The following is a 16,882-nucleotide window of genomic DNA, read 5'->3' as shown; positions in this document are numbered from 1 at the left end:
ATTGATGCATGTTGCAGTCTCCTTATCTGGAAAATAGGGCAATCAGGGTACCCATCTGACAGGGCAGAGCCAGAGAACGGGTCTTATCCTCTTTGCTCTCACCTTGATGCCCTTTCTCCTGCGCCACTGGAAGTTAGTCCTCCTTGCACTTTGCACTCCAGGCACCCTTGTCTCCTTGCCCCAGCTCCTGCTGTCACTTCCCCCTGAGAGCCTGTCCACTGGGTACCGGAAGGGGCTGGGAGTGATGAAATGTGGAAGGGAATGCGATCTCATCACCTCGGCAGCAGGAGCTCTGGCACTCAGATCCTACCAGTGCCCCACCCACAGACCCCAGCCCACCCTCAGGAGTTCTAGACACTAGGCTTCCCTCGACCCAACCTTGGAGGGTGGCTCTCTGCTCCCTCTCAGCATCTGTTAAACGTTTGCATCTGCCCAGTGCCTCTTTATAATTAGTGTGCCTTGTGCGTCTGTCTCTCTGGGGCTGGCTCGACACCTGACCAGCTGGAGGGCGGGCCAGGCCTGAGTCTGCTCAGCCTCTGTGTCACCTCCAACAGCTGCAGAGTCTGGGCCTGCTTCCTGTTTGCACCTGCAAGCCTCGCTGGCATCACCCCTGTCCCATGGGGCCCCGGACCCTTCATGATATCTCAAGTCGCATCCTGCCCACTGTGCCAGGTTTGTTCCTGGCCTGAGCACGGCTCTGTGGCCCCAGGGCCACCCTCACCTACTGCAGTTTCACGGAAGGTCCTGGTGCTGCAGCCCGGAGCTGCCCAGCATCTGTGCAGCCCTGCCCAGGCTGTCCCCAGGGCTGTCCACTAATTGTACTCTGAGTCTTTGCACACATGTCCACTGGCACCTGGGTGCCCTTGCATCTCTCTGGCTCATTTGTTCTCAGCTTCGGATTCCAGGCTGGGTGGGCCCCGGTGACTTAGATCCCTCTTCCCCGGGACTCCTCCTCCTGACCCGGATCCTTAAGATCCGAGTCCTTTCCTCTTGCCCTGGACTCTCCTCACACCTCTCCCGCAGGCATCAGCTTTCCACCCTTCTCCGATGTTTGGCCACTATCTCCTGCCTTTGTGGGTGCCCAGGGGGTTGGGGGTTCAGCCATTCAGCTGCTGGTGCCTCTGGGAACCATAGGCCACTGAAGACCCTGAGTCAGCCCCACCTAGAGAACCCTGGGCAGGGAGCACTAGCTGTGCTTCACTCTCCGGCCACCACCCCACACGGGAGCCACCTCCTAAGGCAGCCACAGGAAGCCAGAGTGGGAGCCCCTCACCAGCAACCACAGGCTCCTGGGCCTGGCACGGGCCAGCTCCCGGTGAGGCCTCTGGCACCTGCTGCCAGAGCTGGTCCATCCATCGGCTGCCCACTCCTCCTTGTCTCTAGCCAGGTTCCTTTCAGCCCCTGCAGTACCCCCGCTGACCACCCTCACCTTGCCTGTTCCATCCCATTCTCCCACACCCACTCCGGGCACTGCCCACCTCTCAGGTGAGCCAAGGCTGAGGTAGCCTGGGCGTCGAGGACACCTGCTGGTAGGAAAAGCAAACAGAGTTATTCCCAGAGTCCCTGGCCTGTGAGTGGCTCACATTCCTCCTTCCTGGGCTGTCAGTTTCTCAGCATCTGCCAAATCTCTCTCTCTTGTATTGAGGTTTTTTAAATCCCCGTTCAGTAAACACACATGACTTCCACACGTGTACAAACACACAGACGTCTCACCCAGAAGCCTCCCAGCTTCTCAGCAGAGACAGGAGCTTCCTGGGAAGACACACTCCCAGACACACGTCCCCTCTGTATCCACAGCCACACCTCCCACCCACTCTTCCCCTGACACGCAGACACAAAAGGGCTGCCAGCCGTCATCCACACATCCAGAGCCACATCCCTGCTTTCCCCGTGTCCGCGGGCCCGGAAGACGCCCATTTTGCACCCATGAATCTGCGCACCATACGAAACCAGACTACACATCGCTTTAAAGCACACAGCCACGTGAACATAGGCGCATCCCCTTCCCGCACGCACACAGCTCACATGGGTCACATGCGCGCTGTGGACTGAAGGGCCTAGACAGCTAGAAGCTGTCCCTTGCCTGGGCCTCAAAAAGCTGGACAGACAATAATTTGGGGCAGGTATACTCTTCTTCCCCAGAACTGGAAAAACAGAACGTGAGACGTGTCACGATGAGGTGTGAAAAGCAGGGAGAAGACCGAGGTCTCCAGCTCATGGAAACGCACGGGCTCTCTTATGAGAGAGTCAGCCCTGCCCCTTTATGGCACCCACATGCACCTATCTGACCACACGTGCCACAGCACGCGTGCTAACGGGACAGCGCAATGTCACTCCAAATTAAAGTCAGTCAACGATGTGACGTGAGTTCAGCAAGCTGCTCAACTCCAGGGCTCCCGGCCTCCCAGCAGCACTCGACTCTTACCAGAATGCCTCTGTCTCCCTCCCCACCCACCTATCCAGCCCCAGCTGCGCATCGCACCTCCCCAGCTGGGTGCGGGTGAACCCGGGGCACCCTGCTGTGTGGCTACCGCTCGGCCCCCTCTGTGGAGCTCCCCACTCCAGTTCAGACCCTCCAGAGCAGACACCCCAGCGGGAATTTGGACTTACTGTGCTCCTCCAGCCCCTGGATCATGTCGAATTTATAGATTTCTTTGGCATAGTACTCCGACTCGGTGTTTTCCTGAGTGCAGTCGTCTCCCCTCTCCCCGTGCACCTCTTCCAGCAGCTCTCGGGTGCTGTTGTAAAGGTCCAGGACCTGGGTGGGGATGTTGGCCAACACCGATGGATCGGGGGGACTGGTGAGCCTGAGTTTGCTCAAGATCTGTCCCCTAATGGCTTCCACCCGCTTCCTCTTGATGTGGTCGAAGTCCAAGGTGGTGCAAGTGGACATGGAGAGGCTGACCGTGGCAAAGTTCAGCAGGGCCAGGACCACCAGAGCCCTTTGCAAGTGCATCTTCATGCGTGAGCAGGGGAGAGAGGCCCGGGGGCTGCGAGGCCTGGTGAGGAGGAGACCCCAGCAGACGTGCAGAAGGAGGGAGGAAAACCAGGCGGCCTCCCTAGATCCCGAAGACTGAGGCTTGGCAAGAAGGTGCATGAACTCACTGCACTGCGAGAGCTTCAGGACTTCCAGGAAGCGCTGGCAACCCTGAGCACGAAGAAGCCGACTGTGTGCCTTGAAGCTCTGGGTTTCTTCTCCATGTGTCTAAACAGGTTCTGCTGGGCTCTGACTCCCAGCAGGCCAGGTGGAGGGCAAGCAGAGGGCTGGGAGGGGTGGCAAGGCAGCTGGGAGTGGGAAGGGAGCTGGAGTTTTTCCTTAGGTAAAAATAAATAGAGCAGATATCTGATATTGCCAAACGGCCGCTTGGCGATGGGGAGAAAGTGGGTATTTTAAAGAAGGAGCAGAACGACCATGGCTGGGTCCCAAAATCAAAATCCTTGCCTTGCCCTGAAGGAGAATAAGAAAAGAGGATGGAAAAGAAAAGAAAAAAAAAATTAAAAAAAAAAAAAAAAGATCACCAGTGAGTAGGTGGGGAGAGGCAGGGCTAGGCCGCTGCTGGCCCAGCTAAAGATGGGGGCAGCACAGGACACACTTGTCTGTCGGGCACACCATTCATGCTTTCTCTTTTGTTTACACTTCCCCGGGGGCTTTCTAAATGACTCTGTTCACGCTGCCTCTCATCTTCATTGGCTGGGATGTGGGCTTATGTGCAATTAGAAGGCAGGGGGGACAGCCCCTGGAGAGCAGCCCCAATAATCCACTTGGTCGCCCAGGTCACCAGCACCTCGGCTTGTCTTCTGCCTCGGCCATTGCTTCTGTTCCCTGCTTCTCTTTAAAAGATACAAAAGAAAAGAAAAATAAAATAGAAGCCAGTTCACTGCATGCCTCCTCCGGAAAGCTGTTATTCCTTCTTTCTCATGCTTCTTCCCCTATCTCTCGCCTCTCTTGCTCATTCCCTTGGACTTGGCTTTCTGGTTCCCTCCCTTTCTCTCCCTCCAGCTTCCCTCTCTCTCCCTCTCCCTCTCCCTCTCCCTCAAGCTCCTCTCCCTCTCTCTCACACACTCACATGCACACACACTGCTTTCTCTATTTCTCTCCGCTGAAATTTTATACCTCCCTCCCATGACGTTTCTGGCCCGGGGCGGGGGGGGGGGGGGGCGAGGGGAGGTGGGGGTGAGGTGGGGGGAGGGGTGGGGGGAGGGACCAGCGCACGCAGCCTCTTTTGCGGCACGATTTTAATGTTTTAAACAGGCACAGGAAAAGCCGAGCCCATTTGAAAAATACTTCGCGAGTCCTCTCGATCGACGTGGTAACTGAACTTTTTTTACCCTCTTGGAGTCACTCCTGCTACACGTTGACTGTTTTTCTGGAAAGTTACTCCGATGAATCCCCTCCCTCCTTCTACCCCAACTCCTTCTCCCTCTCGCCAGCTGTCAGTCCGTCCTCTCCTCGGCGCGTCTCTGCTCCCTCCCAGGCCCCCCGTCCAGGCCGCCCCCCGGGCCTGGCGGGACACTGGGCAGGGGCCGGCGAGCGCGCGGGGCCTGGGCAGGGGCGGCCGTGCCCACCCTCGGTGGGGCTGACGCCCGGCCTGGGAGCGGGGTTGGAGCTGGGTTCGGCCCCGCGGCGATCCTGGCCCCGATTCTTCATTGACAAGATTAGAGTCGGGTGGCTCGCGGAAGCTTGGAGATGCTCCAGGGGCATTGAAAAATGGTGGCGTTTTCCGGCAGATCGAGGGTGCCCTCTGCCGAGGCGAGGCCGCCAGTGAAGGAGGCTCCGCGGGTCGGAGCCGGGAAGGCCGGGAGGCCCGGGGGGGGGGTGAGGCTGGGGGCCTGGGGAGAAGGGGCTGCGAAAGAGGACGAGGAAAACAAGACCAAGTGCCCTGGGGAACAGCCTCCCTCTCGGCCCGACGTGCGTACAAGTGCACTTCTCCCTTCCCGGAGTCCCGCTCTGCAGCCGCTCTCGCAGAAATGTCCTCCAGATGTTCGCGGCCTTCCTCCCCGCCGAGGGTTCCGCGGGGAGCTGCGCCAGCCAGCGCAAAGTCAGCAGTTGGCCCGAGCCCATTTCCCAGATGGGAGAGGGGAGGTTTTCTCTCCGCTTTCGTTCCTTTTCTCAGCCTAAGCTTCTAGGTCTTTTCCCATCAAAAGCTTAGGGAGGGCAAGCCACCATGCCCGAGCCCGCCCGCAGGATTGTCTCTGAGTTGATCACTTTCCTGGGACTCAGTGCTGCTCCCTGCCACCCCATCCCACCTCGCCCTAGCCTTCCTGACCCTTCCTGCGAGGTCTGGTTCCTGCCCCTGGCTCCTAGGCCACTAACGGAAGGGAGATTCTCTGCATCCCCAGGGCCGTGGTTGATCAGTTTAAGCTGAGGACAGTGAGGCATAGACCCATTTAAGAGGCTACACTGCCTGTGAGTGGTGGAGGTGATATTTAACAAGGGCTCTCTGGTTTGGAAGACATTATTTTTATTTGCACAAAACATGAGGAATCCTAGGTGTAGAAAGCTTAAGGTAACTTGCTTTTGAATTACTTTTAGGTCATATAGTCAGTGGGTGTCAACACCGAGATTTGGACCCAGGAAATCTATTGCCAGAGTCTATGCATTTAACTACTGTGCTCTACTGCCTCTGGAATTCAGCTATCATTTGAGAAATATTTTTGACGTCTACTATATGCCAGGCACTGTTCTAGGCTCTGTAGATGCAACAGTGAACAAAGCAAACAAAACCATTCTCTTATGGACTTTACATCTAGAAGTGGAAGTAGGGCCGTGGAAAGGCAATAAATGAACTAAATATGTAAATAATGTAGTATGGTAAAAGGTAAGTGCCATGGTGGAAAATAAAGCAGGGGAAGAGGAGACAGAGTGCCTAGGCTGGGGGGACGTTGCAATTTAAAATCAGAGAAGGCCTTACTGAGACCTTTAAGTAAATACTTGTAAAATGGGAGGGAAAATTATTAAAGTGATGTCCTTCTGGACTCCACCTCTACCAAATCAGAGTCTACAGGGACGGGGCACTGACACATGTGTTTTTAACAAACTTCATGTTACTGGGTGCCAGTAACATGGCACCCAGTAACATGCACCAGAGAAAAATACTTCAGTAAGATCTGGCGATTCAGGTGCCCAGCAAGGTTTGGAAAGCCCTACTCCAGGGCTTCTTTCTGCCCAGAATGTGCACCCTTTGCTTTCAGGAATTTGGGGAAGAAGTGGGAGTGGAGGCTTGGAAATTAGCTCTAAAGTGGTGGTGGTGTGGCTATGAGCAGTGGAAGGAAAATAGAAATGGAGTCGGTATTGCTAAGAGCTCTCTAAAATGGAACCAGAAGGCCATTGAGGAAGTGTGAATTATGCGAGTCTCAGACTGGATAAAATCTGACCTTTTGACCACTTATTGTCCTAATGAAGGCATTCAGAAGATCTGCCAGAAACTCAAGATACTTATCAGACCCCTACCTTATAATAACTCGTGACAGCCTATCTACTGATCAGACCCTTACTCTAAAATAACTCGTGATTCCTTAAGGACAAATATTTCCTTTCTCGTGTCAGAGTACAGCCTTGTGGCTTTTGCCTTTGTAAGCCCCTGACCCTTTCTCTTCCCTGGAACACTCTTTTGACTTTACCAGAATCTGTGTCTCCTGAATTGCAATTCTTAAGACCCCCCCAATAAAGCTCTTTATTCTTTGCCGCCTCGATATTGATTATTGTTCAACAGAGATCACAAGAAATGGAATAATCCAAAGATTAATCCCTTCTTCCTCATCTGGTGCCAAGGAAGAAGGGAACAAGGGCTTCACTGGAGCCTGTATTTCATCCATCTTGGGTTTTTGACAGTGAATGTTTTTTCAGGTTAAAATCTATCAGGGTATTACTCTCACTGAGAATCAGAGTTTGTGAGTGAAAGATTTTAGGGGTAATCTCTAAGAGTCACTACAAGGGAGGAAGCTGAGGTCCAGAGAGGGCTCTGCCTGGCTACACAGGTAGTTAGCAGCAGAGCTAGGATGAGGCTTCAACTCTTCTGACATCCACGCAGTACTGTTGTTGTCACAGGCATGCTAACGCATAGCCCTACCCAGTAAACATGTATGGATAAATGGTTGAACTGAATAATTTACTAGGCATTTAAGAAATCCTGCATTCCTGTTTTAGAGTCATTAATCCCACTTCCAAGTCCTCGCTTTTAAGAGGTAGCCTTCGAAGCCTTACCCCAGGCATGTTGTTGGGGACATTGTTCACTTTCAGGGTCATGAGCCCATCTTCTGGGGTCCCGGCTGGGGGTCCTCAGTACTAGGGACTGGTCAGTGGCATTGACGTGGGGATCTTACATGGAGAGTCAATGAAGACTCAACTCGCTTGTCCCATTAGACTGGGAATTTGGGGGCCGTCTTCCTCTGCCCAGGAGACTGGCTGGCACCCAGTAACATGCGCCAGAGAAAAATTCTTCAGTAAGATCTGGTGTTAGAAAGGCACCTGGCTCTGCTGCTTAACACTCAGGTGATTTTCCTCAAGGCGTTGCTCTGCACCTGAGTGTCTTCAACTGTTGAATAGAGATTCTGCTCCTGCTCACTTCATGGGGTCTTGGAGGGATTATTTGTACTTTTGAAAGTTATTAATACACAGGTTTTTGATGTGTTGCTTCAGCGGCTCTGTATTCTTGAAGGCAGAGATTATGTATATTGCACTTTTCATTATAAACCATTTATTGGCACCTGACCCGCTGCGTGCCTGTTTTTTCATCTGTCTATTGGAGACAAAACAACTTATCTTGCTTCCCACACAAGGTTGTTATGCCCTTCCCATGAGCTAATAACTGTGAAGGTCCTCTGTACATTGCAAAAAGCTTTACAAATGGAAGGCATCGGAAAAATTACTACTATTACTAGTAGTGCTTTGCACTTTACAACTTATGTATTTGAACAGAGCTACAGATGTAGGCAGTTTCTAAAGACTAAAATTTTTCACTGTCCCACAGGAGCACCCTTATCAGGATTTAACATCTGGAGATTTTTTCCAGATGTCAAAAAAAGGCAGGTTTAGGATAGGTTTGGTTTAAATTGGAGGTTGGCACATAGACTCCAGGAACGATGCGGCGGACCCTTTAAGCATTGGGATGGAAGGGCGGAGCCGTCGTCAGGGACGCGACTGGGCCGCTGGGTTTCCAGGAAGTGACGTCAGGCGGCCGCAGAGATGGAGGACGTGCTGGACCTAGGAGAGGAGCGGCGTCGCGGCTCGGCCGTCTCCGTGAGGACCGACTCGGGGGGCTTGGGGCCAGAAATTAGCGGGTGGGGAGGAGCGACCCCGCCGGCCCCGGCTTCCCTGAGCCGCCTCGGCCCGGCCTGTCCCTGGCGGCCGGAGCGGGCCGGCTCTGAGCCTTGCGGGGGTGAGGCCGGGGAGGAGGCGGCCTCCCTCGCCCCGCCCCTGAGGCAGCGGTGAGCTCCTCCGCTGCTGGCCTAGGGTTTGCTTTCTTTAAAATCCTCAAAGAGTGGAAAACAGATCCTGCCCCCGCCGGCCTCTGGGACCGGTGGGAAATTTCCCAGCTTCTCTCCGCTTTCTGGAGCTCCAAGTGCCAACTCCCCTAGAATGGACAGATCTGAGGGTGACTGGAGGGGCCCTGGCCAGAGTCACGCTTTCACTCATCCTAGTGCTTTTCCCTTGGGACATCTCATGGCAGAAGTTGATGTAAAAACCGTACTGTTTTATGCATGGAAGGAAGGAAGGCGTTAGACAGGGAGGTCCTTTCTTGCCACTAATCCCCATGGGGAGGTGGGCGTTACTCAATTTTATAGTTAAGGAAATAAAGATTTATAACGCAGGGGAGTGGCTAGGTGCTCGGGGGACCCAGAGGTCAGACGCCGTATAAAGCTGTTGCATGGGTTAAAAAAAGTCAATCTCCAGGAACCTCGATTTCCTTATGTCTAGAATGGAGATGTTAATGTCTACTTCAAGGAGTTGCAGTGAAGATGAAATGAGATATGCGTGGAAAGCATTTAACACAGTGGCTGGCATGTGCTAAGTTATTAGAAGAGGTTAGCGACTGTTGCTTCTGAGGCTGTGATTTACCCAAGCTTATATATAAATAAGCTGAGCTAGATTCAAGACCCAAGTTCAGTGTGTGTGTGTGTGTGTGTGTGTGTGTGTGTGTGTGTGTGTGTGTGTGTGTGTGTGTGTGTGTGTGTTTTAACTCCAACACAGCCTCATCAAGACTTTTTACCTTTAAAATTATCGAAGATGACAGTCACTAAAAGATTGGCCCACAGGGCAGGTCTTTAGTTTCTGCTGTGGAATCTTTACATGTTTTGAAGTGCCCTAGTAACATCGGAGATCCTCTAAGTAACTAGAGAGAAGATATGAGGATTGGGAGCAAATTGTTCTAGGAAGAAGCAGGTTGCTTGACTGACCAAGAAGAATATTATGTCACCAAGCCTTTCTGATATGTGAGCTTTTTTAGTACCGGGGGATGTGAATGTAGTTATTCATTCATTCTATCAACAAATATTTATTGAGCCCCTTCTGTGTGTCAGGCATTGATTGTCCTAGGTGCTAGGGATATACCAGTGAAAAAAACTAAGTCCCTGCCCTCATGGGGCTTACATTTCAGTGGCAGAAGATGAACAATAAACAGACTATAGATTTAAAACATATAAAACCAGGTAGTAAAGTAGGTTTTCTGCCAGTCATTCCTGTGGATTTACACAGGGTCCTCAAAAAGGTTAAAACCTTAAATACTTGACAATTATTAGAGAAACCGTCTACAAACAGCATTTAAAGGCAAGATCCTTGAATTTTTGTTTGAGCACAATCACTGCATGTAGTATGCCGTATTCAGAAACCCAATGTTATGATAAATGGAAAAGGGCAGCCATAGGTGAAGGAGTGCAGTCGTCTGTCTTGGGAAGAAAACGAGCTGCTTATTGTCAGAAAGATTGTTTCTGTCATCCCTGAAACCTAAATGATTGATTAGAATTTGACATGTAAATACTGCATAAGGGTTTTTATGAAGGTCTCACGTAACCGCTCTGTTTATTGGTGCAGTCAGTTCTTAGAACATCTTAAAAGAAATTCCAGCAGGGCGTAGTGGAAGGAACTCAGGATTTGAAGGCAGAAGAAGATTTAGCTCTTAGATTTATCTGCCACTTAATTGCTTTCCTGGGTCTCAGTTTCCTCATTTGTAAAATGGCCTGAATCCCAGTCCCTGTTACTGTGAAATCAAATGAAGCTACATCAAATGAGATCTAAAAGTGCTTACATTAATGCTGTTTTTTTTTTTTTTAAAGAAAAATGTAAACATTTCACCACCCACTAGTCTGCCTAAAGAATGTTTTGTGTATGTGCTGGGAAGCATTTGAGACACAGAGCCTCCACCCCACGAGGGCTTTGGGAAACACGTGCAGATGGTTCATTTGATGACTCAGAATTTGAAGTGGTCTGATTTCCAAAGCTAATGTCTCAAGATTCTTATAAGATCTTTCCTTTAATAACTGTAAGTGCAAATCCAACTAGTGTACACGTCAAAGCAAATGCTATATGTATTTCTCTGGTTTCAGTTACCATGGAATTTCTTTCCCCCCCAAATGCCTTTTGGATAACTATTTTCATGCCAAGCTGCAGCTTTGAAATTAGGCCTTCATAAAATCCCGCATAGGACATGGGAGCCTTGACCACACTCTTCCCGGGCTATGGCATGAGGTCCCTGCCCCCTCTAGAGGAATTTCTAGCTGCATTTCTTTGGGTAGAAAAGGTCTATGGCCATTAAAAGAAAACACTGTGATCAGTACATGAATTTCCTGTTCTACTGTATAGAACTGACCATGGGCACTTTGTTTTAAGGGTTTGGAGCCTTTTCTAAGTATATACTCAAGTTGCTCAAATCCCATCCTCCACCATGTCATCATAAATCCAGTCCTTGCTTACCTTGGCAGGATTGTCTTCCTCGTAGTGGCTCAAAGACGTTTGGGTCAGCAATGCCCCTCATCTCTCCTTACAGGGAGCCAAGATGGGGCGCCGAGCTCAACAGGAGTCAGCTCAAGCCGGGAATCATCTCACTGGCAAGAATTCCTCTTCGACTCTGACTGCAGAGGTGAGTGTTAAAAAATTCTGAAGAAATGCACTCTAAGAGTTAGCGATTACTCAGTGAGCAAGGATTTGGTATTTCATATTTTTTTCTCCTTCTTCTCTTTAATGTCAGCCTCCCTCCTATCTTGATTTGGGAATTCCCTTCCTCGGCATTTGTCCTATTAGCAAGAAGTGAAAGAGGAACTTTTTTCTTTTGATGCCAGAGCAGTTTCTGTGCATTGCTTTATATTCCCAGTGAAGAAGTTTTGTACGTTAACTGGAGCAAGGGACTGGGAGGTTTCAAAATCCAGCCAAAATCCGGGTTTTTATTCCTGCCAGATAAACGCCAGTGAGGCATGCTGGTGACGTAAAGTTGGATTACACAACTGGACATTTGCTCTTGGTGGTGACCTGCGCTTTCTACAGTTTTCAGGCAGGAAGGGGATCCGTACTGGCCTTACTTTCCTGGAGACTTTTCCAAGTGGCCTGGAATCGTGGGAATTTATCCAGCCTCTTTGCAGAGGGTGGGTAATCTTGATGAGCATTGCTTTTAATGCCAGGGCACTATTTTCGGCGGTTTACTCAGAACTTCTTTTCACCCTCCTCTGCCCATTTGAAAAAACTCTGCCCTTTTCAAGAGCTGGCTTCAGGGTAATCCTCGCTGTCAGCTCTTCCTAACTTCTCCAGGCCGACTTAGGGCTCCTACTTCTCAGTTCCCATAGTAGCTGTTATAGAACATCTCACATTATGCACTAATTTTTCTTTTTATGTGCCTGGCCCGCTAGACAGTGAGTTTCTGGGCAACAGGCAACCTGGCTTCTCAGTTGCCCAGCTCATTGGCCTACAGTAGGTTTATAACAGATGAGGGCATCTCTGCTGGGAGGCCTTATGGGCCTGAGTACAGCATGCTGGGGACAAGATACAGACACACTTGACTTACATATCACATAGGTAGGAATATGCTTCACTTTCATCAGAAATAAGATACCCACCATGTCTTTAAGTGTTCCACATGGACCTTTCCATTTATCTTTCATTTTCTCACTGACTGTAGAAATATGGGTACAGAGAATCATTCCTCCTCTCAGATAACAGCCATGCCAACACAGAAAAGCTGGCGACTGACCCTTGGCCTCATTGCCTGAAGACGGTAGGGAGAGACTGTGGGGGGGATTGTGGGAAAACCAGAGGCCACATGTACCCTCCAAAGGGTAACCACTATCTAGCCACAGCCAGCTGATGCTGTGGGGAATACAGGTCCAGTATTGCCAGCTCTTCTGATTTTCCAGGAGATGGCAGTCTAAAATTCTATGTGAAAGCAACACGTTTTTAGAGGTTAGCGACTAATTATAAAAATTAAATCACCATATGGGCTAGATTAGGCCTGAGGGTTGTCAGTTTGTGACTTTGACCATAGCATCTCCATTATAGAGCTTATTACATTGTATTCTAATTATTTATGTGCCTGGCTCCCTCAGAAGATGTGAGCTTTTGGAAGGCGGCGGTTGTGTTTCACCTTTGTCCCCCTTTGTTTATCGCAGTGCCTGGCACAGAGCAGGCATGCCATTGACACTGCAAAGGGTGAGGGGGTGAAGTACATAGTGTGTGATGAGGGGCTCTTAGAAGCTGAATAAGAGCGTTACAGGGTCAGGGGTGGCAGACTGTGGCACATTGGAGACCCAGTTAAGGGGGTATGATGCAGGGAGATAGTGAAAGAAGATATACTAGACCCAACCCTGGATCTCAAGGAGCTTGAACTGCAATGGATGGGCAAGCCAATGACTGGATCAGTGGAAGTCTACTCTTGGCCTTTGGAGGATCCGCCCCAACACCAGATCATTAATTCATTTATTTAACAAGTATTTATTGAAGCTTACTGTGTGTCAGGCACCATTTTAGGGGGTTGGCATATTTCAGTGAACAAGAGCCAAATCCCCTGCCATAATGGAACGTATATTCTCGTGATCACTGGCAGTCACAAAGGCTAATTACAAGCCTACCCAATTGTGAAGGAGGTTATAGCCACCTTAGTGGTGAGGTGAGTGAGTCTGAGATGGGCCGGGATGTCCTGATGGCCTTGAAGCCTCTGTGGCGCCCACACCAAATCAGCTACTAAGCTGGGGTCAGTAGGCATGGTTCACCTACCTGTCCCCTTCCCCTCGGCTCAGGGGACAGTCAGTACTGTGAGCACCTAACTCCAGAGTCGCAGACTATGATGAACCTGTCAGGGTTTCAGCCTTTCTAGAATACCTACTTATTTCTGCAGAGGCATGTACCTTTTTTTTTTTTTGGCCCCATCTGGGCCTTAGTATTTTTTCTGGGAGTTGACGAAAAGTCATTCTGGGGACTTCGCTGGTGGCACAGTGGTTAAGAATCCACCTGCCAATGCAGGGGACACAGGTTCGAGCCCTTGGGGAAGATCCCACATGCCGCGGAGCAACTAAGCCCGTGTGCCACAACTGCTGAGCCTGCGCTGTAGAGCCCGCGAGCCACAACTGCTGAGTCCGTGTGCCACAACTACTGAAGCCCGCGTGCCTAGAGCCCGTGCTCCGCAACAAGAGAAGCCACCGCACTGAGAAGCCCGCACACCGCAGCGAAGAGTAGCCCCCGCTCTCGCAACTAGAGAAAGCCTGCATGCAGCAACGAAGACCCGGTGCAGCCAAAAATAAATAAATAAATTTATTTTTTAAAAAAAGAAAGAAAAAAGAAAAGTCATTCTGTTCTTCACCCAGCTGGTGCCTCTGACAGCAAAATGCCAGTCAGAATTGCAGGATTCCTTCTCTCCCTGAATTGAGGTTTAAAGCAGCGTGGGCAGCCTCCCCTGGGGCCAGATGCACACTGTGCTGTGTGGGCCTTTTTGGCTGTTTCTTTCTAAGATTAGATGCTAAGACTCATGTGTGTGTGCCCATTTACATTCCACTTCTGAATGTATTACTTGATATATTTATTTTTGTCCTTTCACTGACTATATTCTAGGATGAAGCTATTCATGAAAACGTAAATATGGTACCTGGGGGCTGTCAGACGTACTGGAGTTACTTTAGAGTTGTATAGGAATTAGTTCAAGCAAATGATGATTTTAAAGCGACCTGGCGGGATGGGGAGTTCCGTGGAGGAAGCAGAGCAGCTTCCAGGTCTGCTGGAATAGAGGGAATGTGGGCTTGGCATCTGAAAACCAGGGCTTGAGCGTGGGCTTTGCTAATTGCCTGGATCTTGAACAACCCCACTAATCTCTCTAATCCTCCATTTCATTATCTGTCAAACAGTGGTAACAATACTACCAAGTTGATGTGAGGATTAAGTGAGATACGTATTTAAAAGCACTTTAGTAAACTGAAAGGCACTGTACAAATGTTCATTCTTTCAGTAAGTAGTGAATAAGAGAATATTTGGATGGAGCTTTGCTCTTGTTATTAAAGGGCCGCACAGAAGGAGGATGTGAGCCTGGGTCTCTTTTAGAAGCGATTTGGAAGTCTCTCCAAGGGTTGCTACTCATTTCTCCACAGGCTGACTAGTAGTGATCTGAAGCAGTGGGCATTCCTCCTGAAGGGTGGATAAGAGCACAGGCCTTGCGGTTAGACAGCCCTGGGCTGAAATCCTGGCCCTGCCACATGTTAGCTCTATGGCTCAGCAAGTTACTTAACCTCTTCAAGCCTCAGTTTCCTCATTGATAAAACAGGGTTAGTATTACATACTTGATAGGGTGACCAGAAAGAGAAAACAAGATAACAGGTATAAAGAAAACCCTTAACCCAGTCTGACCCATAAGTGCTCAGTGTATAATTGCTACCCATCATTGTCTCTCCAGAGCTCGGGTGTTCTGTTATTGTGCCTTAACCCTCTCTACGGTTAAAAACTGGTGGCCTTCAGGCTGAATTTCGCCTACAGCCATGTCTTCTTTGATCCGTAGAAAATTAAACATTTTTTAAAACTTGGTTGTTATCATTTCTAAATTAGGAAAATTTACGTGAAAATCCAGATTTGGGGCTCCTCTTTGAAACCAGAAGTCCTGGCACAGCGGGAATGCTGGGCTGGCATCCCCACGTGGCAGCAGTTGGCTGCAGCTGAGAACGGTGCTTGCTTACGCTTGGCCTGCCCTGTCCAGCTCACCATTTCTTACTTGAATACACCTGGTCAGATTTACTCACATCTGATCTACCTGGCTCCTGTTTCCATTCAAGTTAAAACTCCTGCTCTTTTAGGATGGATTGATTTTCAGGTATCCTTATCGGTATGGAATTTGGCTATATGCATCAGAAACTCAGCCCCAGGGCTTGGAGCAGGCAGGAGTGATTTTTCTCACAGCAAGAAGTCCAGTGGAGGGCAGGGCGGGTGCGGTCACTAGAGAAGGTCCTGCATTACCCTCACCCCGTCTAGACACCTGCTCTGCCATCTGGAGCTTGTAACTTGTTCTCATGGTTGCTGACATGACGGCTGGTTGTTCCCCAGGGATCCAGTCTGTATTTTAGGTGAGGAGAGGGGGAAGGGTGGAAGAGTTCAGGGTTCATGCCAACGAAGTATGTCCCTTCTTATCAGGAGAATGATAGCCAGAGACCTCACCAAGTAGACTTCTAGTTACATGTCATCGGTCAGAACTGGGTCTTAAAACCACCTTAAATTTCAAGGGCGTTCTCAGCTGGGCACGTTGCCACACCCATCACATTGGGGTTTTGGGGTTAAGGAGAAGAGGAATGACTGTTGAGTAGGCAGTTTGCGACTGACATATCAATTTTTTAAAAAATAGAATTTATACAGAGTTTGTTTTTTGTTGTTTTTTTTTCTTGTAGGCTTGGGTATAAAAGGAAAGAATTATTTTTAGTAGCAAAAAAAATAAAAATAAAAAATCCACATTCCTCTCCCGTTTTCTAATTTGGGGTTGTGTAGAGTTCAGTGAAAATTTGTATGCCCTCAAGTTGCAAGACATCTGATGCAGTTGCCTGTGTCAAATCTTGCCTCCATCTTTTCCTTCTTCCTGTTTTCTCTGTAACCCCTTGGGGCTTTCTGCCTGTAGGATACCTGTGGCTCAGCCCAGGTAATTATAATTAGACTCTTCCTCCCTCTCTGAAAGAAGAGGAAAGGTCTCTTTATTGCTTGGTCAATCTGTAAATTTTCAAATAATTTCAAAGAACTTACCTGCCTAATCATACTGATTAACCAGAAAGATGAACTTTTCCTGTAGTTTCACTAGCTCAGAGTTGATTAGCGTCATGCCTGCTTCTTTCAGGTTGTTGTGAAGGTCAAATTAGGTAATGCACATAAAGGTGCCAGCACACAGGCACCTCTCAAGAAATGGTAACTACTAAGAAAGTTTATGACTGCATCCCTCTGCTTTTTTGTGGGTTTTTTTTTTTTTTTTACCACCTGTTACAAATCAGGCTTGGATCCCTAGATGCATAGTTCAGTTAGCAGTTCAGGTTGGCATTACAATTATGGAGACTTTAACTGGTGCCATGATGAGCGTCTTCACGTCTGCAGTGAATAACTTTTTCTGGGCAGAGCAGCTCTGAGAATTAAACTGGATTTCTATGCCTGAGCTTTCACCTTCTGTCATTCAAATGATGGTTCTCCTACACGACCTCAAGAAAAGACCTGGACGCTTTCTACCATGAAGTTACACTACCATACGCTGAAGTTGGGAAAAAGGAATCTCAGGGCAAAACCTCTCAGGACTGGCCTGTTTTTTGTTTTTATTTTTTGGGGCTGCCCCACGTGGCTTGTGGGATTTTAGTTCCCCGACCAGGGATTGAACCCAGGCCCTCGGCAATGAGAGAGCAGAGTCCTAACCACTGGACCACCAGGGAATTCCCTGGCCTGTCTTTTTGGATGAGCATT

The 16,882-nt window shown here is 49.4% G+C and overlaps 2 protein-coding genes across 6 annotated transcripts in view; one reads left to right on the top strand and one right to left on the bottom strand.

Moving 5' to 3' along the window:
* Positions 1-10,928, bottom strand: part of TGFB3 (transforming growth factor beta 3) — a 28,304-nt gene extending 17,376 nt beyond the window's left edge. The window contains exons 1-2 of one of the 4 annotated variants that reach the window (XM_068542164.1): positions 10,910-10,928; positions 2,611-3,831 (exon numbers count right to left, since the gene is read on the bottom strand). In XM_068542164.1, coding sequence (XP_068398265.1) covers positions 2,611-3,097 — 487 coding nt within the window. In that variant the 5' untranslated portion in view covers positions 3,098-3,831; positions 10,910-10,928. Of the gene's footprint in view, positions 1-2,610; positions 4,049-4,320; positions 4,404-10,909 lie in introns of those variants that run through there. The other 3 variants (XM_068542148.1, XM_068542156.1, XM_068542141.1) reach the window with 3 other exon arrangements.
* Positions 8,158-16,882, top strand: part of IFT43 (intraflagellar transport 43) — an 89,554-nt gene continuing 80,829 nt past the window's right edge. For both annotated transcript variants that reach the window (XM_068542182.1, XM_068542174.1), the window contains exons 1-2: positions 8,158-8,239; positions 10,983-11,075. In XM_068542182.1, coding sequence (XP_068398283.1) covers positions 8,186-8,239; positions 10,983-11,075 — 147 coding nt within the window. In that variant the 5' untranslated portion in view covers positions 8,158-8,185. The remainder of the gene's footprint in view (positions 8,240-10,982; positions 11,076-16,882) is intronic.

Source organism: Eschrichtius robustus, chromosome 1 (genome assembly GCF_028021215.1).
Source record: "Eschrichtius robustus isolate mEscRob2 chromosome 1, mEscRob2.pri, whole genome shotgun sequence".
Classification (NCBI taxonomy): domain Eukaryota; kingdom Metazoa; phylum Chordata; class Mammalia; order Artiodactyla; family Eschrichtiidae; genus Eschrichtius; species Eschrichtius robustus.
This window is presented reverse-complemented; position numbering and strand designations above follow the sequence as displayed.